Here is a 26,169-nt window from a genome sequence, read left to right as displayed (position 1 = left end):
ATTTTTTTCCAGTTGTTTCAAAAACACACATAAATCGTGGATAAAATTACACAAATTATTTTTTCCAGTTGTTTCAAAAACACACATAAATCGTGGATAAAATTACACAAATTATAATGAAAAAAAAAAACACAATTTTTCCAATTTGTACAGTATTTTCATTAATCATTTGTGTTTTTCTAAATAATTTATATAATTTTCTCCATATTATATTTTGTGCTAGCACAAAACATTTTCGTCTTTCCATTCCATTGGTCTCTTTGTTCACATAGTAGGCACAAACTATTGTCTCAGAAAATAACCAGTTTTCCCATTAATTTAGTTACTTTTTTGTTTTTTGGGCAAAAAATTTAGTTATTACCCTTTGTTTTACATATAACTTTCGAATGTGCTTATACCTACATAAACTAATTTGTAATTTGAATTTACCACATAAACTATATAAATGTGGCCAAAACCAACAAATCTAGAGGTCTGACCGTTTGAGTCTTGTACATTGCATTCCATGAATATTTAGTAACGCTTTCGGAAGTGGTTTGAAAGTTTCGTTGATATAATATCACAAAATAAAAATTTAGTAAACTTCTCAATGAGCTTGAATCGATATCGTGGGTCAGAGTACTTTGGCCCGGAAAAAGCATCTCAAATAGCCCTTCTTTTGTAGTAAGCCGCTCGTACCACTCCTCTAGTTCAAGTAGTTCAAAAATTAAGCTAGTTTAGTTAATCGATTTCAAGACAAGTTTACCTCCCCTTCAGCCCTTGCTTCTTTGAAAGTGCTTTCCTTTGAGTGAAAGTAGCATAAGTGCATTGGTCACATACGTCTGCACACCAAAAGCCTCGTATGCAGATCTTAGTGCCACCATCCATCTGCTGAATTTAATGCATTAATTCTTCATGGCACCCGGGAACTAGTACCATCATCTCCTCATCAAAAGATTGTTGTGGGTCTTATCGGGTTACCAATTCATCAGCAGTCTCGGATAAAATCCTGGGTAATATTAAAAAAAAGGAGGGACAGATGATAAGGCTATTGACTCCACGGAACAGGGAGCAGCAAATGTGGCTAAACATTTAATAGACTCGTTTTTGATAGTTAGTTATCTCAGTATGACTAGTGACACATTGTCAATTTGTAATACTTAAATATAAATTTAGTAAACTTTTGTGTATTTAGTAAATAGTTATCTTAGCTTGACTAGTGGTGGTGATGTAATATTTATATTTAAATTAAAGTTGTGTGTTATTAATTAGTATGTTATCTATTCATAAAATGGCCAGGTGTCGGCATTGTATTATATGAATTAAGGGAAACCAATTATGTGTGTGATTTGTTAAAAATAAATTTTAAAGTAAATATTCTTTATAGATTTTTTTCTTTATTTCATATAAAAGTAATAAAAAGTGTCATTTATCTAGTTGACATAAAATGTTAGGCACCAGAAAACAATGATTTCTTTACTTTTCAATCTTATATTGATTTGTATTTACTTGTTAAATTTCACTCTTTTTTTTGGCTAATAAAATTAAAAAAGGTGACTAAAGCAAAGAGGCTTTTTTGATCAAATGAGTAAAAGATATGCTCTAAGAGAAGCTTATAAAAAGCCATAGAAATAACACAACTATGCACTCAGAATCAAATATCAATTTCTACTGTTTGAGACAAAAATCCATTGTTTTCACTTTCCTTTGAAAATCCAAGTACTTTTCTCCCTTTTGTTAAATCTATGGCTGAGTTTTTTTTTCTATTGTTTACTATTTCATGATTTATCATATCAATCTCAGATTAATCTCATTGATCTATTGAAAATTTGAGAAAATTGTTTTTGCGGTGACCAGTATGTGAATACATGGTTCAAGAACTCTCTTATACATATATACAATTCAAATTTTGTTGAATACTATTTTCTCATGTATTAGAGAAAATTGGTGTTCTACAACATGATTTAATGCACCACGTGACTTAGTTTCGTTTATGCATATTGTCTTGGTGATGATTGGGCTGAGATGTTTGTTGTTTAGCGCTTCTATATATTGGATCTAAAATATATACTCATTGATTACTATATACACGAAATCAAACACTAATTGTTTTTGGTTTAAACTTTGAGTATGCATCAATTTTGATTCCACTAACCTCATTAATGAGATGATCAAAAATTCACAAATTTTTATGACAAATGAATATAGTTCATTTATGATTTCTTGATCATCGTTATGTTTTTTTTTTTTTGGGATTTATTTATACTGTCGCTTAATTAAGATGAACGTTATTTGTGATTAATGTAGGAATCAAACAAGAGAGATGCCTAAAGAAAATCATGCAATGTCTGCGTCAAGCAGCATGGTTAGAGTATCACCATACCCGCTTCGCTCTTCTAGGACTAACAAACACAAGGCATCTGAGTGGCCTATTGCGAGTCATGAATGGGAGGATGTGCGGTGTGTGATATGCATGGAACCGCCTCACAATGCTGTTCGTTTGACATGTTCTTTCTTTTCAAGTGGATGTCGTCCTTACATGTGCGACACGAGTGTTCGTCACTCCAACTGTTTCAAATCGTTCCAAAAAAACATTAGAAATAATCACCTAGGCCCCAAGACCCTACACTGCCCTTTATGTAGAGGAGAAGTCTCTCAGACGACAAAAGTGATGAAAACTGCAAGAAGATTCATGAATGCTAAACCGAGGTCATGTCCTGTGGACAATTGTGAATTTTTGGGGACGTATACTCAACTGAATAAGCATTCAAAAACTGAGCATCGTGGTCATATCCCACGAAAGGTCGATCCACAAAGGCAATCAAGGTGGGATATGTTTGAGAGACATACTGCATACGTTGATATCATGACCGCAGCTGGGAATCCGCATACAACCGAGATGGTGCCTCAACAGCTTCCATCCAATCATCATCATCCTCATGTGTTGCAGGTGATCGTTGATGGAACTGTGTGGAATATTATTGATTCGAGTCAAGGGAGGAGCGGATCTGGCCCCGCCAACTATGTCGCAATGCGATTTCAAACATTGGGCGTGTATCGCGGTGGGATTCCGTGAAGAATTCTAATTTGTTTTAATGAATACCCAAAAATAAAAGTTTGTGCAAAATGTTAATTAATTTCTCAATATGTATTTTAATTTCATTTAGTTGGATGCGTAATGTTAAATATTCTAATTTATAAGTTTTATGCAAACAATATCATTGTTGTCAAGCTCATATCGTCTGTTCCAAAGTAGGCATGGGCAAATTATACGTTTCTACCCAAATTACTCGACCTGAAAACCAAATATATATGCACCCAAATTATCCAAAATACGATTGTATATATAAAAACATTAATATTTGTAACTATAATTATATATACATAAAAAGGTAATATCAAAGTCAGATTATATAACTATAAAGTGAATCACGCTCTTAGGTTTGGCGGAGGATATCTCGCTGCATCATCACTCAAGTTACAGCCATATATATGTTGCTGAGTTCACTCATAAGTGAGATAAAGATAAATTAAAGAACCTTTTTCTTGTCCAATAGTTGTAGCCAGCTACCACTACAAGATCGACTGCTTGACATCGTAGGTGTATCAAGATTCACCAGCTGGGTTTTCCATGATTAGCCAAAGTGGACTCAAATAGTGGTTGACAAGAGATTTTAACATTGGTTTGGTTGTAGAGGAATTCAATGGTTAGTTGAGTACATTAGATTCCTTCCAGTTTCAATCCCAACAATAGAGACATTCGCATATGGATTTTTGTAACTGACTCTCGGTCCCAAAATTTTTGAATCAGTTGAGAACTCGTAAGACAAAGCAAAACTGGTGTTATTTTGTTTGGTTCATGCCACGAATACCACATTTTGTTACCCATAAAAGACTTGTGATCTATCGACACAGCACGTGCCTAAATGAGTTTGTATCAACCTTGTATTTTGTGTGGGGAGCCAAATAAGAACAAAGATAATTTGGTTTTTTGCTTGCCACAAAACTACACAGTTCTATGACTTCTGATTGAGTAGTGGACGATGTGATTGGCGAACATGTCGATCCGAAGAGACTGGGAACTCTGAACCAGATGACATTAAACTCATTTAACATTTCACCAAAAAAAGAACAAATCGCCAAAACAAATAAAGATAACAGATTTGGAAGACTCCCATGCCATCCAATCCTAGTGCCATCTTAGCTAAGAATGTTAATTTGGTTTGAAACCTTATTAAGTAAATGGGAATGTTATATGAAACTATATCCATTTAGAACTATTTTGTCAAATAAAGTTAAATGAGTTTATCTTGTAATACCCAAATGAAACTAGAAATAAATGGACAACTCAATAAGATCCATTTATTAATAAAATATTCAATAATGATAAATGAAAAGGAGAATTTTGCTAACTAGCTAACCTATTTATTGTGTCCAACGGCTTCCAGAACTCAAACTCTCAAAGGGACTCTCGGTCAATGCATTTTACTATATCTATAAGCAACTTATCCTCTTCATCTTATTGGTTAGTATGACTTTGACTTGGTTGGTTGCCACTTGCCAGATTACACGACGCTCCCTAACGGGTTGGCTAATCTAACTTGGGGATGACTCCCCTTACACGAAATAATAAGATTATTTAAAACGACCTACTAGAAATCATAATTATGAGATTCGCATGAATGGACTTTAATTTAATTATTGTTTCCTAGGCATTAGTAAAGTGATTATTGACTAATTGTTGCCGTTTTAGGCAAACCTTTCCTTTAATGAATACTATATGATAAAATAATGCAAAACATGACCAATAATTGATCAAAGTTTATGGTTCTTTATTAAATACTAAAACTCAGATTCAACAAGCTAATACTTACTCTACTCATTGCTTCTCTAAAATTATTTAATGAGTTTTGCCCTTGTCTTTAACGAATTAAATGATATCTTTTAATTGCACTTAGTTTTATGGAAAAATGCAGATGCAAACAATATTTCTAATACTTTAGAGGGGTTATTGGTTATATGATTTTAATAGATTTGGAAATCTAAACAAAAATAATGTGTTATTCAATCATTGATTTTAAAATATTTATCAAAATTAGGTGTTATTGGTTATATAATTTACAAATACTTGTTAAAATCCCATGTTATTTATTTAATGAATTGTTTTTGGATTTCAAAATCCATAGTATGTTTTAAATGGATTTGAATGGATTTGAAAGTATAAAATAGAAGAGTTCAAATCCAAGGATAAAACATGTTATTTCAAAATCCATGTATTTTGATTTCTAAAATTTACAATTCCATATGGATTTAGAATCCACCTCTCCGATAACAGCCTCTTAATGTCGAAAAAAATTACTTCAACCTGTTTATAGTTATTATCAAGAATCTGCATGCAGATGCAAACAATATTTAATTGCAGGTTATTATCAAGTTTTTTATGAAGAGAAAATTATTTGGCTTTTTCTGTTTTCAATTTCAAAAACTTTTTTATGTGTTCATGTTTAGTTGTGAATTATATATCTTGGTGAAAACGTTGTTTAGTTTTCTTTTAAATAACCATAGTGTGAATCAATACTTCATAAATTTTGTAGTACCCAAATAAATTTTTTCTTAGACTGCAGAGGACAGGTATGAGGTATGTTTTCTCGTACTACAGAAATAACCATAGTTCTATAATAGCATTTTGTATTTGGGTAATGCACTACGTTATCTCTGAATCGGCTAGTTTTTTTTTTTTTTTTGGTGAACGAGACAATATCTCTTTGTGTTTTATCCAAAGACTAGAAAAATGAATTACATTAGGAGGTGTCTCGGGAGCGCAGTCCAACAATCCAATTCACATTATTCGGACTCGGCTCTAATAAATGAAAACTCAACGGTAAAATAAAAACATAGGAAGCTACCCCATCAGCAATATGGTTTACTTTTCTATACACATGTAATATCCGGACTATCCAGTCTTTAGAGAAAAAGTCATGGTACACTTGTAAGAATCCCACCACCAACTTAAAGTCCACCTCAACCTCCAGCCTATGAAGATTCATTCCCCAAGCTAAGTACAGACCATAATAAACCTCGTAACTCCGCTAGAGAAGTCAAACATATACCAATATTCAGAGCAAACCCTTTACACCATCTCCCTGTATGGTCTTGCAAAACACTCTCGACTGTAGCCAAGCCCAGACAACCATGCACTGCTCCATCCGTATTAATCTTCATCCATCCCTCCTCCAGAGCTTTCCATGCAATCATCTGCTCAACCCTGACCATGTTACCATCCCTCGGCTGATGAAGACTAGTTAGAATTAGAAACCATAACCTTTTCCTTTAACAAAAAAAAACATAACCTTTTTCCATAAACGTAAGTGAAGACAAATTTTTTTATGGATAATTAAATTAAGTGCTTTATTAAAAAGATCAAACATGGAACATCTATTATGGTAATACCTAATTATTAAATACATGTGCAGTACTACTAACCTTCCCACGAAATCAATGAATAATACAGAGAATTTTGTTAACTACAAGACAAATTATCCCAGCTCTGACCACCACTTTTCCTTTTGAAACCCAAAAGAGTGAGTATGCGGATTTTATTTAAAATATTTTGTTTTTACTTATTAGAATTTTTAATTTCCAACAAAATTTTAATTTAAATAGCATTTTCTAACACTTATTTATCTATGATAAACTGGAATATGTATGATATATGCACGTATGTTGATTACGAGGAGGTAGTTGGATCCGGTCTGAACGTGTACTAACTCTGTTCACTAAAAATAATTAGTACTCCTATTTGCCAAAGCAAAAGCAGTCAATATTAGCTGTATTATCTTATTTAAACTTTACTAAAGCTATATATAAACAAGCAATTATGTTTTACTCTCGGTTGTCAAAAAAAAAATCACATTAAAAGAATATTATATTATTTCGCTTGAAGATTAAAGATATTGAGTTTAAACTAAATTTACAATTCCATTTTAAATATTATAAAAATAAAGTTAGCACGAACTGCTCGTGTTTTATAGCATTTCGTTTCGTATGTAAACAATGTTCTTTCGGTTTATTTAACTGATTTTTTTAATAATAGAAGTTATTGAAAAAAAAAAAAGTTAAGTCACGGTGGTGTATGCGGGGGATACCGCCTGATCATGGGCAAGGTTGTAGCTCCAAGGATACAAATGATGTCTCACAAGTCACAATGTTTTTCATAATAAATAAATAATTTGATTGACATATGTAGATGTCAAATTATTTTTGTTTAGAACATATATATCGGTTATCCATAAATGTGATCTTAAACGTAACTCTTTGATAAAATGGGCTTATAAAGTAAGAAATGATCGAGTATTGTTAGTAATGGACAATAAACACACACAAAAGGGATAAAAGAACACCCAAAGATTTGTATGAATATAAAAACGCACAGCTACCAAAAACAGAACTTGTCTTTTATTCTCATCTCTTTCACAAACCCCCCCAATCTCCAACAAGAAGAGACCTCTCTTTCTTCCTCTCTCTCTCTCTCTCTCGTATAACCCTAATTCTCTCCACCACAGAAGTCACACGTGTTATCTCTCTTCATCACCATGAGCTCCTCCCCGGTCGTGAAAGGCCTGACCGACGAGGAGCACAAAAACCTCGAACAGGTTATCAAAACTTACCATCGGTTCGAACCAGACCCAACTACTTGCACTTCTCTCATAACCCAACGCATCCACGCTCCCGCCTCCGTGGTTTGGCCTCTCATCCGCCGCTTCGACAACCCTGAACGCTACAAACACTTCGTCAAAAGCTGCCGTCTTATCTCCGGCGATGGAGGCATCGGAAGCGTCCGAGAAGTGACCGTAATCTCCGGCCTCCCAGCGTCCACCAGCACCGAGCGGCTAGAGTTCGTTGACGATGAGCACCGCGTTCTGAGTTTCAGGGTCGTCGGTGGCGAGCACCGGCTCAAGAACTACATATCAGTGACGTCGGTCAACGAGTTCTTGAATCAAGATTCAGGTAAGGTCTACACGGTGGTTCTTGAATCTTACACCGTTGATATACCCGAGGGAAACACAGAGGAAGACACAAAAATGTTTGTGGACACTGTCGTCAAACTCAATCTTCAGAAACTCGGAGTTGTCGCCACAGCTGCACCTATGCATGATGAATGATTTTCAAGATTCTTTTCTACTCCTAATAATAATTATTCTTATATTTCCCTTCGGTGATTACTGATTATTTACATAATATTTGAGTTTTTTCATATGACTATTGGAAGCAAATGTTTATTTCGATTCCGTGAACGAACCTGTTGTTGCATAACGCATATCAGTTCTCTGTTTGTTTTCTTCAATAAATGGCAAATCAAAATTTCTGTCATTTGATTCTGCTTTTTCACAAATCTCTCATCAATATATAGATATTAAATTACTTTTGGACAAGTTTTAATAATGTATTGTATACTTCAAATTGGTATTTTATACTCTTAATTCTGGTAAGTTGGTATATAGTTATCATTTCTCGTCGAAAATGTTGGAACTAGAAGTTGTTTATTTTCACCTTACCACACAACCATTCTTCTTGTTTCTTATTAAGGTAAATGTTTCTATTTGTGCTAGTATTGTTATCATATCACCGTTCAAACATAGTCCACTATATTAAAAGGTTGTTAAAAAACGGTAAGCATTGAATTGCAATTATTGTATTTTTCCAGTTAGTACAAAATAATAGTATAATATTTTTTTGTATCACAAAAGGAATCTAATGGTCTATATTCGTGTAGAAGTTCTTTTGCCTTTCATTTGTTTAAAGTGCTGGAAAAGAGAAGTGAGTCACATTATGCATGCAGCCATGTACTACTTGCAATGGTTGTGTCTCCACAAGTTGTTCTACCTTTTCTGCTAGAAAGACAAATACTGTTTTTGTATTTCCCTTGATATATTTTTTTTCTATAAAATGCTTTAAAGTAAAACGAAACTTGTTGACAGTAATCTTTACTATTCATATATATTAAAGGGAAATGTTTGATCTAATCATAAGTACATACAATGTCACTGGAAAATTTATGATCTAACTATTTTTGAGAATCAAATATGGATATTTTTACAACTTTATCCAAAATTTCTACGATCCATTTATTATCGAACAGCCATTTCACTATACTAATTCAGTTTCCAAAGATCGCAAATATTTTAGTCAAAAACTGAAAACCGACTTGTGGAGACACAACCATTGGAAGTAGACACAACTAATTAATCAAAAACTGACAATATAATTATACTGTAGTTTTTTTCGGTTAACCCAAAAAAAAACTGAAAACCGTGAGTATCAAAATACCAAGTCAAAACTAAACCAAACCAAATCTGATACATCGGCTCACTCAAGCCCAATTAGGCCCAATCCCCAATCGTATCAGATTACTTGAGGAATCGACGGCGACTTCCTCACATTCACATTTCTCTCTTCCGTCGCGTCAATTCGACGGTGAGCTCTTCAAACCCAGCTGGATTGCATGTTTTATCTATGTGATTTTAGAATCAATTCTGAAATTTTGTTCGCATATTTTAGGATTAGCGATGAGTTGCGATAGGATCAGCGAATTGCCAGATTCTTTGCTAACACAAGTACTCTCATACCTTCCGACCAAAGATTCCGTCAAGACAAGTGTTTTATCCAAGAGATGGGAACTTCTCTGGCTTAGTGTTCATGTTCGTGACATAAAGGTCAGCGATTTCCCTGACGAAGACTACGCGAGATTTATCGACAAATTTATGGATTTTAATCGGAATTCACGAATGCAAATGTTCAAGATTAAGTATGATGAATACACTTACGACGATGATCGGTTGGCCGGATGGGTTAGTACAGCTGTTAACCGTGGGATTGAGCATTTAGATGCTAAAGGGTTTGAGACTGATATGTGTATCAGAGAGTTTATGCCTCTGGACATTTATAAGAGCAATACGTTAGTGTCTTTGGTGCTTGTAACGGTCGGAATCGTGAATCCCGAGTTCGTTGTTTCTCTACCTTGTCTTAAGATCTTACATTTAGAAGACGTTTGGTATTTTGATGATCCTTTGGTCATGGAGAAGGTTGTCTCAGGTTGTCCTGTTCTTGAAGATCTTGTTTTGATTAGGCCTTTTGATTTTTGTGATCTAGACGTTCTGCAGTTTCTTCGTGTGAGTTCTCGGAGTCTTAGGAGTTTTCGTCTCACGTTTGAGTATAGTAACGCTGGTACATGTTATTCGGTTGAGATTGATGCTCCAAGACTCGAGTATTTGAATTTTAATGATGACAATTCTGATATGGTTATAGTCAAGAACCTGACTTCTTTGTTCATGATCGATATTGACACTGAATTTAATGTTAAGCTTGGCGGTAGTCCTTTGGAACCGGGGGATTCAACTAAGAGAGATACTATCCGTGATTTTATCACCGGTGTATCTAGTGTAAGACATATGATCATCTCTCAGCGTACTTTAGAGGTAAATATGTACTTTGTTATGCATATAAGTAACCAGAAATGTACTTTGATTGCTTATGATGTATATTCTTCTTGCAGGTCCTCTATATATATTCCAAACTTGGACCAATTCCGAAATTCGATAACTTGTATCGCTTACAAGCTGCGATTTCTGGATCCTTGTTGCAGTTGTTGCTCGTCTTTCTTGAGAGCTGTCCAAATTTGGAAAACCTCATCTTGGTAAGATGTTGTATGAATCTATGCTTTGGTTTTGTTTTTAACATCTCTGAATATATTGTGAATCCAGCTTGTGCCCTTGCAGGACTTTGTTGTTTCGACGGAGCCTGAGCAAGCTGGACTTAACTATGTCCCTCAATGTTTGTTATCGAGTCTGGAGAGTGTTGAGATTAGAGAATTTGTAATAGGAGAAGAAACCGGAATGAAATTAGTGAAGTATTTTCTCAAGAATTCAGTAGTTCTCCGGAAACTCACTCTGCGTTTCAAAGATTCTTCGATAGCAAACCAAGAGTCAGATATCTTTAAGGAGCTTCATACTTTCACAAAGCATTCTCGGTGCTGTGAGATGATCATACATAGACAATGTTTTTAGAAGACCAATGTAGGAATCTTTGATTGCCCATATGCTTGACTCGCAAGAAAATACCTAGGATACCATAATGATGTCAACAGTTTATAATCTTCTTCTCTCAAACTATATACTACGATAATTTTAGCAACGGGGAACTATCTAAAACTTTAGATTAGAAATAACATCATATCTGGCTTAAGTTCAAATACAAGTATGTAATTCTAAGATTTAATTACAAGCTGACACATGGTTGAAGCTTTAGACATAGATTTCAACTCATTAATCATCATCAGATTATTCTCTGTGCCCATTGAATGTAGAGAGATCGTAGCATTCTTTAAACAACGAGCATTTTTCAAAACGTATACCGCAACTTCTATGTCTTCATCTGTCCCTGAGTAGCCTATCCATTGAAAAGTCTCGAGATGGAAGCTTAAGCATTCAGGAACGGAGCTCGGTTTAGAGACTAAACACGGTTGATCATCGGTATTATAGTTGGGATGTGTCTAAGAAACGTAAAGGCATTGGATTAAATATTAATTCAAAGCTCTCGAAAACATATTCTTAATTAGAAGATAAATTGTGAGTTTACGTGGTTCAGCTTGAGAGCTTGCAAATTAGGGAAATTTTTCAGCAAACTCAGAAGTAGATTCGACTGAAAATTCTCATAAATGTTTAGCTCCAGATAAAGAAGCTGGTTGGCGATGAATCTATTTGTATGGAGAAAAACCTATACGCAAGAAAACAAAGCTAAAAGTTGTATCATGACAACTTCAAAGAATAAACAAAACCTAGATAGCGGGAAAAAGAAAGATCTTACCATTGAAGGATATAAATCTAGCCAAAGATGCTTAGCTGAAGTAAGAGCTTTAAGAAACTTTCCAGTTTTTGACAAATTAACTGCCACATGTGCATCTACCAATTTCGGCATATCCTCAACATAATCAAAACTACCTCTGCGATCCTTGATCTCCAAGTACTTCAAAGAAGGAGCATTTATCTCAATTATTGAGTCATCTTTAAAATTATAAGCAGCCTCTTTGGTGATGAATAATCTTTCTAGAGATGGGACTGATATGGAGAACAAAAAACGGCCGACAGTGCAAAGTCTTTGGAGGAAAAGACATTCAAGAACAGGACAAGACGATAACAGTCTACCGAAAGATTTTTCGCGCTTGAAGTTCACACATATGAGATATAAAGTTTTCAAGGACATGAAGCAAACTGGAGAATCAACAACATCAATAAGAATCTGGCCTTGGAGTTTCAAAACAACTACTGTGTGAAAGACTCTGAGGTTATTTGGGAAAGTGATAATACTATAATTATAACAAGGGTAAGACGTAGACGTAGAAGTGACTGTGACTTCGAGGAGAGTGGAACTAATTCTTGGAAACAAGTGTGAATCTAAGAAGTCAGAGGAGGGATTCTTAAGTTTGAGGTTTAGGGTTTTAAGAACCGGACCTTTATGTAATTCCAGTGACCTCTTGCAGAATTTGTGATATCGAAATGAACCAATGTTGGGACAAGAGTTCTCATCATACTCAAGTGTTGGCATCATCTTCCACAGAGATGTCCATCGTTTAGATAGCAAACTTGTGGCCATAGCATCACTTACAGGAATGAATGAGAGTATTCGGAAAAGCAAATCGTCAGGTAAGTGAGTAATCCTATCTGAAGATGTAGGTTCAGTTTCCAATCTTGCAGCTTTCATTGCTCAATGGTTTTGATCTGAAGGAGGGGAAAAAACCCTAATTTTTGGCGTAAGAGTAGAGCAACAGAATCGTTAGATATCTAATTTTGTTTAGGTTTCTATCTTTTTAATCAAATGAGATTATTAAATAAGGGTTTTTAAAGAGGTAAAAGAAATAAAATTAGTTGAAAGATCTCACCTTAATTACTTCTGTTTGATTTGTGTTAAATAATTAGATAAATTAAAATTAGTTGAGTTATAGCTTCCTATATGAATCCACGTTCAATTAATTTACTCGAATTTTCAACAGTTTTAAGGCGATTACTTTTATAAATACACTTATCTTTTGGAAAATAATATCTAAAATCATGTACAAATAAAAACTAAAAATATTCTTTGTTTTTTTTCTGTTTTATTATAACTTAAGAGTAAATCCTGAAATCTATAAAAGAAAGGTCCGAGACTAATTTTTTTTGGTGGATGGTGTTTCCGGTTTCCCCCTGTTCTCAATATGGGCCCTAAAAATATTGTTACCACTATTATTAAATTTTTCTATTTCTTCAAAACTTCCAATACGGTGAAGATTAAAAATAAGCAATTCAAAATTCAGTAATTATAAAAAAGTTTGATTTCTTTGATATTTTTTTGGCATACTTATTTTTCTAGTTAAATTTATTAATAAAATTGACATTTTAATTAATTTTTTATTTTTCATTTATGTTGACTTTATTTTTTATCCATCTATTTATTTTGAAATAGCCGACATAGATCATATGCGGTGGGGAGAACCCCACTTAATCCTTCAAATATACTATATAATGAATTTTTATACAATGAGTCTCTAGAGAGGTTTTTAATTTTAAGTCAATTTTCTCTTTTTCTATTTTTCATTATTTTATATTCTTGTTTGTAGGTGAAAAACTCAACGAAAAAATCTCATTTTTCTACTTCACGATCTGTCTGAGTATATAATTTTGAAGTCATAATTTTTTTATTTTTTTAAGTTCAAAGAAAAGAAAACATAATTTCTCTGCCACAAATTCTCAAAAATATATATTCAGACAGATCGTGAAGACAGTATTTCTGTTTTTAAGCTATAATTTTGTTACAGGTAGAATATCTTCTTTAATTTTTCAACATTAGTTTAGGATTTAGAAAGAATTTTAATGACTTTATGTTCTTGCTGATTGTTAGAATCATAGAAAATTGAAAGTTAAAAATGAAGGATTCTAAGAGATTGTTTAGGAAGTTTTTTAAAATCTTGATGATTTGTTTTTTCTAATCTTGCAAAATCTTTCTATTTGATAAAAGAGTTTTCATGATTTTTGTTATGAAGGAAATGATATAAAATCCTAAACCAATAACTTAAAATTTGAATTCATTAACAATCTAAGATTCTTTTGTTTTACTTGAATAACATAAAACTTTTAATGACTTTATAAAACTCTTAATCCAATAACACTAGATTTATCAAGATTTTAGATAAATTTTTACAAATTCACAACCAATAACACCAAATTTTTAAAGAGTTTTTAAAAGTCTTGATTTAATAACAACATATTTTACATAACTTTTAAAGTCATTAAAATTCTTTCTAAATCCTAAACCAATACCTCCTCCTAAAGACACTAATCAAGAAAGAGAAAAAAAAATTGTTTTTACAAAAACAATTAAGACCCACACTCTTAAACAATGTGTCATATGTTGATTGGTTCTAAATTTTTAATTTAATATTTAATAATTTAAATTAATTAAAGACATCTTTAATGGAGTTGTGTGATCAGGATGCTATAAAACACTTTTAAATAAGTTTTCTAAACGATCTTGTCGAGACAGGATTTCATATATTTGAAGAAAAATTACTGTGAGATGGGAAAATGCTGATCCACCGAAACGTGTTAAATACAAAAGTTCTCAGCAAAAGTTTGTAAAAATCATGTGATGTGCGTCTAAGAGGATATACAGATCTAGACTCGGAGCTTTTTAATTATTAAAATAAAATAAAAATCAAGACCAAATACCAAAATCACAAGTCAATTGTAAAAATTAATATACTAACTTATAAAAATAAAAATAAAATTTAAATTTAGATCTTCGAAGGACGACTCTCGATATGATTGTCGCTGTGTTTCGAGCTAAAAGTTAAGTTGATACTTGAGTGGTGTGCCTCTGTAATTAAGTGATCTCTAGCGGATTGGAAGATCCATCCTCTCATTAATACTTCCGGATCCTTCTACAGATTATATATTTATATTGGGGAACATGGTTTAAATGTAAAAATAATAAATTCAGGCTATTCAGCCACTATCACTGCTTCTACGCATCAACATGCATGTGCTTCTGCCTGATGCGTTTCTTTAACTAATTATCGAGCATCTTAGTTAAGATATACTATAGAACAGAAATTTTCAAAAGCTAACGCTAAACACAAAGAAGTCAAGTATACAGTGCCCATACAGTTGCATTTAAAACTCCGAAGTTGCATTTTTATACTTAAGCAGAGATTTGTGAACAAAAAAAAAAGCAAATGTATCTAGATATGTGTGTTTTTACTTTGAACGTCTTATATCTTAAAACCAGGAGAGTCAAGCATTTTTAGTTTGTTGAAAATTAGTTGGCCTCATCCACTTACAGCTTATTTGGGAATTGTTTGGAATGGATTCAAGATCTACTGGACGGATTTGGCATGGTTTTTCGAAAAAGTCGTAATTACTAGACGATTAACGTGTTTGGGTAGTGCATGTTGGAGGTTGGCCGCTGGAATAAATTTAAGTCAGTTTAACTTAAGGCTCCAATTGGTAGCTAGTGACTTATAAGGCTTTAAAAGCATTTTAAAGTTTTAACAGTTTAATTTTACCAATCAAGCTTTTATGACTTTTAATATTTTTTAAGGGTTTTGACAGCCATTTTTTTTCTTCTTCTTTGTTTTCTTTTCGTTTTTAAAGCATCAAAAAAAAAATCAATGCTTTAAAACTAACAATTATAAAAAAAACTTTTTTTTCTTCTCCCCATAATAACTAAAAATTATTTACAACTTTACATATATTTTTCTACAAACTTTTTTTATAGATTAATTATTATCATTTTCTTTCTTTCTTTTGACACCCACTTCTCTTCACAAAATTATTAGTTTCATCATCACCATTGTATTTCTTTACAGTTTTATTATTAAAACTTTTATTAATATGTTACATATGGATTAATATTTATCATAATATATATTTATAAAATTATATACAATAGTAAAAAATTACCGTCTCAGGTTTTAAAGTTTCTTTTTAAAGTTAAAGTGTCTACAGTCAAAATCTCTACATCAAATTTTTTTACAGTAAGGTCTTTATAGTCAAAATCTCTACATCCACAGGTAACAACCGTTACCAATCGCGACCTAAATCTGTGAAAAAAAAAGAAGAACTTTTCGTTTGTGTATTTGAATAATTAAATATTTTAAAACTATCACTAATAATGTTTCAATATTGTCTTATAATACTACTAGTGTGTAGTGTTTATCATGTACATTAATTCAGGACTAGTACCAAAGTCACAAATCAATATTTAAAAATAATAAATGCTGTCTTTTTTTATGCACACACATATAGTAAACCAAAATATGACCACATTAATAAATTTGCTTCTAGATAATCAAAGAAAAAGAAACCAAAAACTGTGTATAAAAGAGGCACCTCCTCTGCTCTACCTACATATTATATATCATTTCTCCACATTGTTCATCAGCTCTCTTTATCTTTATCTAGCTCTCTATTTCTACTCTTAAGCATAAGAGGTACGTAATCTAAACCACCTTGTAAACGTATTGTAACTCTTTTTAAACTGTAGAACGTGAGAAATATCTCCAAATGTCTAAGATTATATTGTGATCAAAACTGCTTACTTTTTCACCCAAGAAATAGGGTTCTTCATTCTATTCCTGTCTTTAGTTTGTTTCTGAAAATGATTTTGTATATTTTCTCAAGTGGGTAATGTTTTAGGGAAACTAATGACTAATTATGGAACAAAATAAAATCTTTTTTTATTGAATAATGTTTTGAATCAGTTCTTGATGGCCCTAAAGATGGAAGCTAAAGGCGGAAAGGGAGGGAATCAATGGGATGATGGAGGCGACCATGAAAATGTAACAAAGATACATGTACGAGGTGGTCTTCAAGGAATTCAATTCATCAAGTTTGAGTATGTTAAGGCTGGACAAACAGTTGTTGGACCACTCCATGGTGTATCAGCTAAAGGTTTCACACAAACGGTAAGCATGTTAAATATAGAAATACCTAAACCCTGTTTATTTGAAGATATGAGGTTCTATCCCGTATATATTGTGCATGGAGTAACTTTAAAAAAAAAACAATGTTTGAAATTTGAGTACTAAAATAATCGGTTGTAAAGGTAATATGCTATATATAGATGCACATGTATCCTTAGTATCAGACTTTTAATTGGTCAACTTTTATTTACCTTACGCTTAAATTAGAACTAATTGAATCTCTCATCCATTTAATATATTTTTTCTTTTAGTGCATTATTAAATTTGGAACTTTTTCATCATTTTATACCTCAACTGGTGAAAGAGTCATTCAATATAATATACTTTCTGAATATAGATTAATATTTGTATGTAATAGTGCTTGAATACTTATTTAAAATTAGAAGAGTTCCAGTTACTATCTTTTAAATCATGTCAAATTACATTTTAAATATCTTAAATTTATTAATTAGTTATATTTGGTTATATATTGTATAATAGTAACAATAATAAAACCATAAATAGTAACTTGGTTCTGATCATAGCACCCATATTATTATATTGGGTATTATATGGAATTTTGGCGAAGTCATTTAGCTTTAGGTTGAATTAAGAATAAAATGAACTGTAGTGTTTCCTTCTTGTTGACTACTAAGAAGATCCATGAAATTTGTTATAAAATGAAATGGATAGTTGAATATGATGTAATTAAGAGAGAACAAAATAGAGAAAATAAAAATGTCAAGGTGTGTTAAAAAAATGAAGAGATAGTGTAAAACTAGTAGAGATTGATTTATCATGAAACCAATTATAAAGAGATACATATGTGTTTTATTTGGGACTCACATGAGAGGTTCTCAAATATATATACACATTTTTGGAGATATTTATGAAATAAATCCTGAAGTTCACACCTATTTACAAAGAATATCATTGACATTTATATTTTGTTAAAAAAAATTAAATTAAAATATTAAAATTGATTTACCAATTTTGGAAAATCGTAACTGATATAATATACATTAATTAATGTTACAAATCTAATATTAAACACAATTTTCCATAAAACTTAGATCCTAATTTACTCACTATGTAGTTTTGTAAACAAATTGATTACATATTATTATACTTTCAAAAAGAGAAATATTCTTACCGTAATAATTATGTCATACATAACTATAGTAATAGACTAAAATAGTTTTGGAAACATAATAATTAATGTAGTTATATTCTAATGAAATATTTCAAAAAAATTGAATTCTTCTTACATAGTTACCTAACATACAATATTCAAATAATTTTTCTAAATAATAAAATGTATTAATTATGACCTTTAAAATACGAAAATAAGAAAAAGCTACATTTTTTAATATTAATATGTAATAGTATAATTCACACAAAAAATAATTGTGAATTTTCATAAAGATGATTTTCGTTGATAAATACCTAAGCTGTTATTATCATTAGCTATTTTGGATAAAATTTATTTTCTAAATTACAAGATCTGCGCATTTACAAGATCTGCGCATTTTAAGTTATCATTATTTAAAAAATCAAATTACAAGATCTGCGCATTTTAAGTTAGATATTTCATTTGGTTTTCTTCCATTTTATCCTAACAAACTCTAAACTTCATCATCATAGACCAATCCATTGATTTTTCTTCCATTTCATAACAAAATAAAAATAATTCTGCAAAAACATAAGGATCTTTGCTGCCCATCAGTGCAGTAATTTAGTGTTCACCTTCTTTTTGCCTCTTAAACTCATTGCTAATACCTAATTTGCTGTAATATCACTTCACATATATACGAAAATTTGTGATTACGGTTATAACCAATGATAACTGAATGTATATATATATATATAAACAAATAAATACAACTTTATTTTTCAATATTTAATTTTAAAAATAGGCCCGCAGTGTACCAACCCAATGATTTTTCTTCCATTTCGTAACAAAATAAAAATAATTCTGCAAAAATATAAGGGTCTTTGCTGCACATCAGTGCAGTAATTCAGTGTTCACCTTCTTCTTGACTCTTACTCATTGCTAATACCTAATGTACTGTAATATCACTCCGCATATATAAGAAAATTTGTGATTACTGGTTATAACCAATGAATCACACCGGATATGATATATATATATATATAAACAAATAAATACAACTTAGTTTTTTAAATATTTTAATTTTTAAAAATAGGCATGCGGTGTACTGCGGGTTAAGATCTAGTGAAAACTGATTCTCGTTTATTTTTTCAAAAATTAACTTTTTAATATTTTTAATTATTTTTAGCGATAAAATACTCCCATTACTGGCCTATGTTATTATAATTATTATAATATGTATTTGGAGGATCTTGATATATACTATTTTTTTTTGTTTACTTTGTTTTCTCACAGTTTGAGATTAATCATGATCATGAACATCTGGTATCAGTAAAGGGTTGCTATGATAACATATCCGGTGTGATTCAAGCACTTCAATTCGAAACCAATCAGAGGAGTTCTGAAGTCATAGGATACGATGACAATGGCGCTAAGTTCACACTTGAAGTCACTAGTGGAAACAAAATCATTGGGTTCCATGGATCTGCTGAGGCAAATCTAAAATCTCTTGGAGCTTATTTCACACCACTTGCTCCCATTAAATTGGAATACCAAGGTGGTTCTGGAGGCAGCCCATGGGACCAGGGTTATCACACCGGCGTAAGAAAAGTCTATGTTGCATATGACTCCACTGGGATATCGCATATCAGGGTCGACTACGACAAAGACGGCAAAGTGGAAACGCGTCAAAACGGGGATATGTTACATATGAATCCGCCAGGAAAACCAAACGAGGTTCTAGTTTGAACGTTTCTTACTTTTAAAAAAAAAAATTTTGGAAAGATATATAAATCTAAGAAACCCTTTATTTGTTGTTTGCAGTTTGCAGTGGACTATCCATATGAATATATTACATCAATGGAGGTGACCTGTGACATAGTCCGTGGCAGCACAGACCGAGTTAGGTCGTTAAGTTTCAAGACATCAAAAGACAGAACATCTCCTACATATGGACATAAGGGTGGGCGAACTATCGTGTTTGAGAGCAAAGGGAGGGCTCTTGTCGGGCTCCATGGAAGGAGTTGTTGGGCTATGGATGCTATAGGTGCATATTTTGGTACGATCCCTATTCCTCCTCCTCCTCCTCCTCCTCCCACGGAGAAACTACAAGGAAAAGGTGGTGATGGAGGTGAATCATGGGATGATGGAGCTTTCGATGGTGTGAGAAAGATATATGTGGGACAAGGTGATAATGGTATTTCATCTGTCAAGTTTGTGTATGACAAGAACAACCAGTTAGTCCTAGGAGAAGAGCATGGAAAGAAGACTATGCTTGGATACGAAGAGGTGATTATACTACTTCATTGTTATTTCCTTAAACTAACCATAAAGTTGTATTATTGTTTTTTTAATGAACCACTTTCACAGTTCGAGTTGGAGTATCCAAGTGAATACATCACGGCAGTGGAGGGTTATTATGAAAAAACATTTGGAAGTGACTCTGCAGTAATAATCATGCTTAAGTTCAAGACCAATAAACGAACCTCTCCGCCTTTTGGAATGGAATCTGGCGTTAGCTTTACACTCGGGAGGGAAGGTCACAAAGTGGTCGGGTTCCATGGAAAAGCTAGCCACGAGCTTCATCAGATTGGGGTTAGTGTCGCACCAATCACCAAGTGACGACGTCCTTAAACTATATGCTCATATTGAATTTGACCATGCATGTTGGTTAAGGGCCTCTCTCGTATCTCCACCACTTTACTACGTACGTGTGTCGTCTCCAATGGTTTTATTTTGAAATCTATTTCAATTAAGCAAATCTCGTGTAATAACAGCAAGGTTTTCGAACCAGGTTGACTTGTTATTTTCAATGAAGCATTTCATAAGCATAAGACTTCTAAAGTCGTAAAAATACAATCGTCTCCCTACTAATCTAATTGTATAATCACATGTCATCATCTTAATACACAAATAGCATACAATTTTTACAGCATATCGCTTGTTTTAATATTAGCAGTGCTAATCGATCCCTCTATATTTTTTGTTTTTAATTATTCTGACATCAAAATGTAATTTTCCAATCGACAATTTTAATAATAATATAATTTCAGGAAAAAAAACTATTTTTCTCTTTTTTTTTTCCTATGTTTCTAAAATTGTGTAGAAAGAAAAATGTAAAAAGTTAGTAGTAAAGGTAAAAAGGATAAGCGGTTAAAAAAGAGTAAAAAGGGGGTAAAATATCTAAATTATACAACAGCAAGGTTTTTGTCCGCATATATAAACATATCTTTTACACCTCTCTCTCTCTCTCGGCAGTCTTTTTCTTCTCCTTATCTCCTCCGCCTCTTTCTAGGGTTTCTCTCAAAATCCAAAGCTCGCCCAAATCATCAAACCATGGCGGACGAATCTCAATACTCATCCGACACTTATTCCAACAAACGCAAATACGAAGAACCAACCGCTCCTCCACCATCAACCCGCAGACCCACTGGCTTCTCTTCTGGTCCGATCCCATCTGCTTCACCTGATCCCACCGCTACCGCCGTTCCTCCGCCGTCTTCTTACAACAGCGTTCCTCCTCCCTTGGATGAAATCCAGATTGCTAAACAAAAGGCACAAGAAATCGCTGCCCGTCTTCTCAACAGCGCTGATGCTAAGCGTCCTCGTGTTGAGAACGGTGCTTCTTATGATTATGCTGACAAAGGGTTTAGCTCATATCCTTCTTCTGGTTCGTTCTTTAAATCTTTTTTTGTAGTTGTGTTTATGGAATTAGGGTTGTGATTAAAACCTAATTGATTCGTGATTTGGTTTTTTTATGTAGAGGGTAAGCAGATGTCAGGGACGGTTCCATCTTCGATTCCGGTGTCGTATGGTAGCTTCCAGGGAACTACCAAGAAGATTGATATTCCGAATATGAGAGTTGGTGTTATCATTGGTAAAGGTGGAGAGACTATTAAGTATCTTCAACTTCAGTCTGGAGCCAAGATTCAGGTCACTAGAGATATGGATGCTGACCCTAATTGTCCTACAAGGACTGTTGACCTAACGGGGACGCCTGATCAGATTTCAAAGGCTGAGCAGTTGATCACTGATGTCCTTCAAGAGGTAGTAGTCATACTTCAAGTTGTTGCTAATGATAGTGGCTAAGTTGGTGTGTGTTTTAGGTGATTGAAGTAGATTACTAATGCTATGTCTAATAATTTTGGTTTAGGCTGAGGCAGGTGGGTCTGCTGGTTCAGGTGGTGGCGGCCGTAGGATGGGTGGACAAGCAGGAGCTGATCAGTTTGTTATGAAAATTCCTAACAATAAGGTACTTGGTGTTCTAGAGATAGGCTGATTTCTGTAATCTGTGTCTTGTATGTAATACATAAACTGTTCTAGGTTGGTCTGATAATTGGTAAAGGAGGTGAAACTATCAAATCTATGCAAGCTAAGACTGGAGCTCGAATTCAGGTTTGTATTCTCTTTTAATTGTTCAGCTTCTTTGTGAAACAATATTATATACCAGGCTTCTGTTTGTCTCCAACTGGTGAAATGTTATTCATCCTGTAATAATATTGTTGTCTGCAGGTTATTCCTTTGCATTTACCCCCTGGAGACCCAACGCCAGAAAGAACTTTGCAGATTGATGGGATAACCGATCAGATTGAACATGCTAAGCAATTAGTTAATGAAATCATCAGTGGCGAGGTATGTTTAATTGTTTTGTTTGTTATGGATTGTGGCAGGCTTCTGCAGTTTCTATTTTTCTACCTGAAATTGATATTGTGTTTTGATTACATTATTTAGTTGTCATCAGCTTTAGGTTTATCTACCGTTTTCTTTAAACCTACTCTATTATTCCGATAATAGGTTATGTAGGTTATAGTAGTTTCACTTAGTTAATGTATCAAATCCTAGTACTCTGTTTTGCTTATGATGAGCTATACTTGTGCGTTCATTACCGTTAGTATCAGCTCCACTGTATAAGCATCTACAATGTTGTGCATGCTTCTTCTATTCCACTTGTTTGCAGGGGTCGGTTCTTGTTGAGACTTTTTTGGATTTTCTTGACTAATTACAAAAAATATTTCATCTTGTTATTCGTTATCATCATCTTGTTAACGAGGTTGCAAGAGATTATATGTTGCTTCTTCCTTACCTTCATTTTCTTACTATCTTTTTATGGCAGATTTTATTGACCCTTCCTTAAATCTTACTCTCCATCTTTTTTAATAATCCAAATTTACTATGTACATAACATGGTTTGTCGTGACTCCTCTCAAGAAATATTCTTAGCACATTCACTTTTCAAATTGTATTTTTCTTAGTAGAAAAATTCTGTTGTCTATGTTTATGGAGTATATGCAGACATCTATGTTTCATCGCTTCTGGCCACAGACAAGGTGGTTGATCCTACACTGGTATGGGTAGCCTTTGTAAGGTTGCTGAATTGTTTCAGTCCAACATGTGGTGATAGTATTTCCAAACAGTGTTATACAAATATACAATAAATGTCACTTTTTGTTAAACTGTGCTTCATTATTTGTGTCATATCACTTCCGTTCAGCTATCACTTCTAGTTTTAATCATCAGGGTATCACCGAAGGTGGGCGACTGACATATGAAGACCTATTAGCCATTTTTTCGTGCCAATATTTTGCTAACCTAGTAACTGTGTTTTTTTTATTATGCCTTTGTTTGCTTGCATCGATTTTTCCTGGATTCATATCTCGCTGAACCCTTCAACCATAATTTACTTCAGATAGTTCATACCTCAGCTTGAATCTGATAATATGCATGAGTATTAATATTGTTGAAAACAGCACTCTTTAGTTGGTATTAGGTTACTTTGCTGCACATACATTGCCTTTAGAACATAGGTTCCATATATATATGTTGCTTTTCTGCAAAAGCTTCTATAGTATTCGTGGTTTTCTTGCACCCATTTATCTCGGATAGGGAAAGGGATGGGCTTCTGCAGGAGTAACCCAATAATTTCACCAATCAGTACGGTATGTAGGCATCACCATTACCCTTCTAGAATATGATATGATCTTGGTTGATCCTATATGGACAGATGTTGGTAAATGACGTAACCTTGTATTCCTTTCGATCTAGTCTTTGTTATCTGCTTTATATGTCTCTGCCTCTGTGTTCATGTGTTTATATGCTGTGTCATCCTTCCATTTCCCTGAAAAAAGTTACCTTTGCTTATTATAATGGTTTGTTTTATGCAGAACCGTATGAGAAACTCCTCAATGGGTGGAGGCTATCCTCAACAGGGTGGTTATCAAGCCCGCCCGCCATCAAGCTGGGCACCACCTGGTGGTCCGCCTGCACAACCTGGTTATGGTGGTTACATGCAACCGGGAGCATATCCTGGTCCACCTCAGTATGGTCAATCACCTTACGGGAGTTACCCTCAACAGACTTCAGCTGGCTATTCCTCTACCTGGGATCAATCCTCTGTGCCACCATCTCAGCAGGGTGCGCAAGGTGAGTATGATTATTACGGTCAGCAACAGTCACAACAACCAAGCACTGGTGGTAGCTCAGCCGCACCGACGGATGCCACAGGCTATAATTACTACCAGCATGCTTCTGGTTATGGCCAAGCTGGTCAGGGATACCAGCAAGATGGGTATGGGGCTTACAATGCCTCGCAGCAATCAGGATATGGTCAAGCTGCTGGGTATGATCAGCAACAGGCTGGTTACGGCAGCGCCGCTAATCCGAGTCAAGAGGAAGACACATCTCAAGCTGCTCCGCCATCGTCAGCTCAGTCTGGACAGGCTGGGTATGGTACAACTGGTCAACAGCCTCCTCAAGGAAGTACTGGTCAAGCAGGGTATGGAGCTGCTCCTACTTCTCAGGCTGGTTACAGCAGTCAGCCACCAGCGGCTTACAGTTCTGGATATGGAGCTCCACCACCGGCTGCAAAGCCACCTGCTTATGGTCAGAGCCAGCAGTCTCCAGGTGCTCCTGGCAGCTATGGTAGTCAGTCTGGATATGCTCAACCAGCAGCGTCAGGGTATGGACAGCCTCCAGCATATGGGTATGGTCAAGCACCTCAGGCATATGGGTCTTATGGAGGATACCCACAAGCTGCTGCTGGTGGGAGCTACTCGTCGGATGGATCGGCTGGAGCCGCTGCCGCTGGTGGTGGTGGTGGTACACCAGCTTCACAGACTGCTGCTCCACCTGCTGGACCGCCCAAGGCATCCCCAAAAAGTTGATATGTCTAAGGGTAATTTTCAGCTGTTATTACAATACAGGCTTCCTTGCACTATCTTTTTCTTGAGGATATCTTAATGTTTGTGTTTTGACATTTTAGTTCTACATTTAAAGATAATGGTTAATGTTATGTTTGGTCGGTCCGCTGTGTCTTCTTACATCAACTCAAATTTACCCCAAATGATAAAAAAAAAAAGTAAGCTTTCCCACCGAAACTTACAGATTTGCCACAACTCAGAAAAAATACATCATAAGTCATACAATATCTTTCCGCATTTCTCTATCGGTAACCCTTGCACCAATAAAAAAAGTTTATCGGTTTGGAAATCTTTAATAAAAGTTTATACTGTATGTGAAAAGAATCAGAGACTTAGGCACACCAAAGTTTATAAAAAGAGTTTTTAAAGAATGTGGCTTTATTGGTAAGCATTCTCTAAGCAGATAGTTTAGTAAGCCTGAACCTCTAAATCCTCCACTAGCTCTAGAGTTTAGATCTTCCTATGCTTGGAGAAGCATTCACGCAGCACAAAGTATGATCTAACAAGGAGCTCGAGCTGTGATAGGGAATTGGGAATCACTTGATATATGGAAACACCAATGGCTCTCAGCACCAAACCAGCTAAGGCTATTCAAGTAACAAACTTGCTTTCTCAGGAACACCACCAGGCAGTATCTTCAATACAATACGTTAGAGACCTGGTTGATGAGAGTGGTGGAGGTGGAGACATGATTAATTATCATTGCTTTTTCCTGATGAAGATAAGAAAAAGATTTTGGAGCTTAGACCGGGATGTACGGACGCAAAAGATAAATATGCCTGAGAGCATAGTAAATCAGGACATTATTCAGTTAAATCTGGGTATTGGGTTATGTTGTCATGTGTGAGATCATCAATAAGAGAAATATCCCCCAGGAAGTGCTCCATCCAAAT

The 26,169-nt window shown here is 34.1% G+C and overlaps 6 protein-coding genes across 9 annotated transcripts; 5 read left to right on the top strand and 1 right to left on the bottom strand.

Annotated features, from left to right (window-relative positions):
• The first annotated feature begins 1,562 nt into the window (after positions 1-1,562).
• Positions 1,563-3,195, top strand: LOC104752239 (uncharacterized). The gene is made up of 2 exons (XM_010474328.2): positions 1,563-1,698; positions 2,287-3,195. Exon 2 carries the CDS (start codon positions 2,303-2,305, stop codon positions 3,053-3,055), a length of 753 nt encoding a protein of 250 aa, XP_010472630.1. The 5' UTR covers positions 1,563-1,698; positions 2,287-2,302; the 3' UTR covers positions 3,056-3,195.
• A 4,178-nt stretch (positions 3,196-7,373) lies between these two features.
• LOC104752237 (abscisic acid receptor PYL2) lies at positions 7,374-8,349 on the top strand. Its single transcript, XM_019237842.2, has one exon. It carries the CDS (start codon positions 7,572-7,574, stop codon positions 8,139-8,141), a length of 570 nt encoding a protein of 189 aa, XP_019093387.2. The 5' UTR covers positions 7,374-7,571; the 3' UTR covers positions 8,142-8,349.
• A 999-nt stretch (positions 8,350-9,348) lies between these two features.
• On the top strand, positions 9,349-11,168 carry LOC104752236 (F-box/FBD/LRR-repeat protein At2g26030-like). Of its 2 annotated transcripts, none has more exons than XM_087490368.1 (4): positions 9,349-9,453; positions 9,538-10,454; positions 10,532-10,672; positions 10,755-11,168. In XM_087490368.1, exons 2-4 carry the CDS (start codon positions 9,546-9,548, stop codon positions 11,040-11,042), a joined length of 1,338 nt encoding a protein of 445 aa, XP_087346494.1. In that variant the 5' UTR covers positions 9,349-9,453; positions 9,538-9,545; the 3' UTR covers positions 11,043-11,168. The 2 variants fall into 2 exon arrangements, with proteins under 2 accessions (XP_087346494.1, XP_087346493.1); XM_087490367.1 differs by having other exon boundaries at positions 10,740-11,168.
• Positions 11,169-11,177: 9 nt separating this feature from the next.
• On the bottom strand, positions 11,178-12,847 carry LOC104753998 (putative F-box/FBD/LRR-repeat protein At5g56810). Its single transcript, XM_010476162.2, has 3 exons — positions 11,842-12,847; positions 11,614-11,751; positions 11,178-11,527 (listed from the first exon to the last, which is right to left on the bottom strand). The coding sequence occupies exons 1-3, from the start codon at positions 12,733-12,735 to the stop codon at positions 11,243-11,245; spliced, it is 1,317 nt and encodes a 438-aa protein (XP_010474464.1). The 5' UTR covers positions 12,736-12,847; the 3' UTR covers positions 11,178-11,242.
• Positions 12,848-16,354: 3,507 nt separating this feature from the next.
• LOC104752235 (jacalin-related lectin 20-like) lies at positions 16,355-20,934 on the top strand. Of its 2 annotated transcripts, XM_010474324.3 has the most exons (5): positions 16,355-16,498; positions 16,769-16,972; positions 19,377-19,817; positions 19,905-20,369; positions 20,451-20,934. In XM_010474324.3, the coding sequence occupies exons 2-5, from the start codon at positions 16,775-16,777 to the stop codon at positions 20,700-20,702; spliced, it is 1,356 nt and encodes a 451-aa protein (XP_010472626.2). In that variant the 5' UTR covers positions 16,355-16,498; positions 16,769-16,774; the 3' UTR covers positions 20,703-20,934. The 2 variants fall into 2 exon arrangements, with proteins under 2 accessions (XP_010472626.2, XP_087347344.1); XM_087491218.1 differs by having other exon boundaries at positions 16,362-16,498; positions 19,905-20,934.
• A 346-nt stretch (positions 20,935-21,280) lies between these two features.
• Positions 21,281-25,377, top strand: LOC104752234 (uncharacterized). Of its 2 annotated transcripts, none has more exons than XM_087491215.1 (6): positions 21,281-21,750; positions 21,844-22,127; positions 22,234-22,332; positions 22,404-22,475; positions 22,593-22,712; positions 24,242-25,377. In XM_087491215.1, exons 1-6 carry the CDS (start codon positions 21,417-21,419, stop codon positions 25,238-25,240), a joined length of 1,908 nt encoding a protein of 635 aa, XP_087347341.1. In that variant the 5' UTR covers positions 21,281-21,416; the 3' UTR covers positions 25,241-25,377. The 2 variants fall into 2 exon arrangements, with proteins under 2 accessions (XP_087347341.1, XP_087347342.1); XM_087491216.1 differs by having other exon boundaries at positions 21,298-21,750; positions 22,593-24,016.
• The last annotated feature ends 792 nt before the right edge of the window (positions 25,378-26,169 follow it).

Source organism: Camelina sativa, chromosome 16, assembly GCF_030686135.1.
Source record: "Camelina sativa cultivar CO46 ecotype springtype chromosome 16, ASM3068613v1".
Lineage (NCBI taxonomy): Eukaryota > Viridiplantae > Streptophyta > Magnoliopsida > Brassicales > Brassicaceae > Camelina > Camelina sativa.
The sequence above is the reverse complement of the archived record's forward strand: the minus strand, read 5'-3'. Positions and strand labels throughout refer to the sequence as shown.

Coding starts and splice junctions, on each gene's coding strand:
- LOC104752239 (XM_010474328.2), top strand. CDS start 2,303: ATGCCTAAAGAAAATCATGCAATGTCTGCGTCAAGCAGCATGGTTAGA.
- LOC104752237 (XM_019237842.2), top strand. CDS start 7,572: ATGAGCTCCTCCCCGGTCGTGAAAGGCCTGACCGACGAGGAGCACAAA.
- LOC104752236 (XM_087490367.1), top strand. CDS start 9,546: ATGAGTTGCGATAGGATCAGCGAATTGCCAGATTCTTTGCTAACACAA. Junction 10,455..10,531: donor TCTCTCAGCGTACTTTAGAG/GTAAATATGTAC, acceptor TTCTTCTTGCAG/GTCCTCTATATATATTCCAA. Junction 10,673..10,739: donor ATTTGGAAAACCTCATCTTG/GTAAGATGTTGT, acceptor TTGTGAATCCAG/CTTGTGCCCTTGCAGGACTT.
- LOC104753998 (XM_010476162.2), bottom strand. CDS start 12,735: ATGAAAGCTGCAAGATTGGAAACTGAACCTACATCTTCAGATAGGATT. Junction 11,752..11,841: donor TAGATTTATATCCTTCAATG/GTAAGATCTTTC, acceptor TCTTGCGTATAG/GTTTTTCTCCATACAAATAG. Junction 11,528..11,613: donor AAGCTCTCAAGCTGAACCAC/GTAAACTCACAA, acceptor TACGTTTCTTAG/ACACATCCCAACTATAATAC.
- LOC104752235 (XM_087491218.1), top strand. CDS start 16,775: ATGGCCCTAAAGATGGAAGCTAAAGGCGGAAAGGGAGGGAATCAATGG. Junction 16,973..19,376: donor CTAAAGGTTTCACACAAACG/GTAAGCATGTTA, acceptor GTTTTCTCACAG/TTTGAGATTAATCATGATCA. Junction 19,818..19,904: donor CGCCAGGAAAACCAAACGAG/GTTCTAGTTTGA, acceptor TGTTGTTTGCAG/TTTGCAGTGGACTATCCATA.
- LOC104752234 (XM_087491215.1), top strand. CDS start 21,417: ATGGCGGACGAATCTCAATACTCATCCGACACTTATTCCAACAAACGC. Junction 21,751..21,843: donor TAGCTCATATCCTTCTTCTG/GTTCGTTCTTTA, acceptor TTTTTTATGTAG/AGGGTAAGCAGATGTCAGGG. Junction 22,128..22,233: donor TCACTGATGTCCTTCAAGAG/GTAGTAGTCATA, acceptor ATTTTGGTTTAG/GCTGAGGCAGGTGGGTCTGC.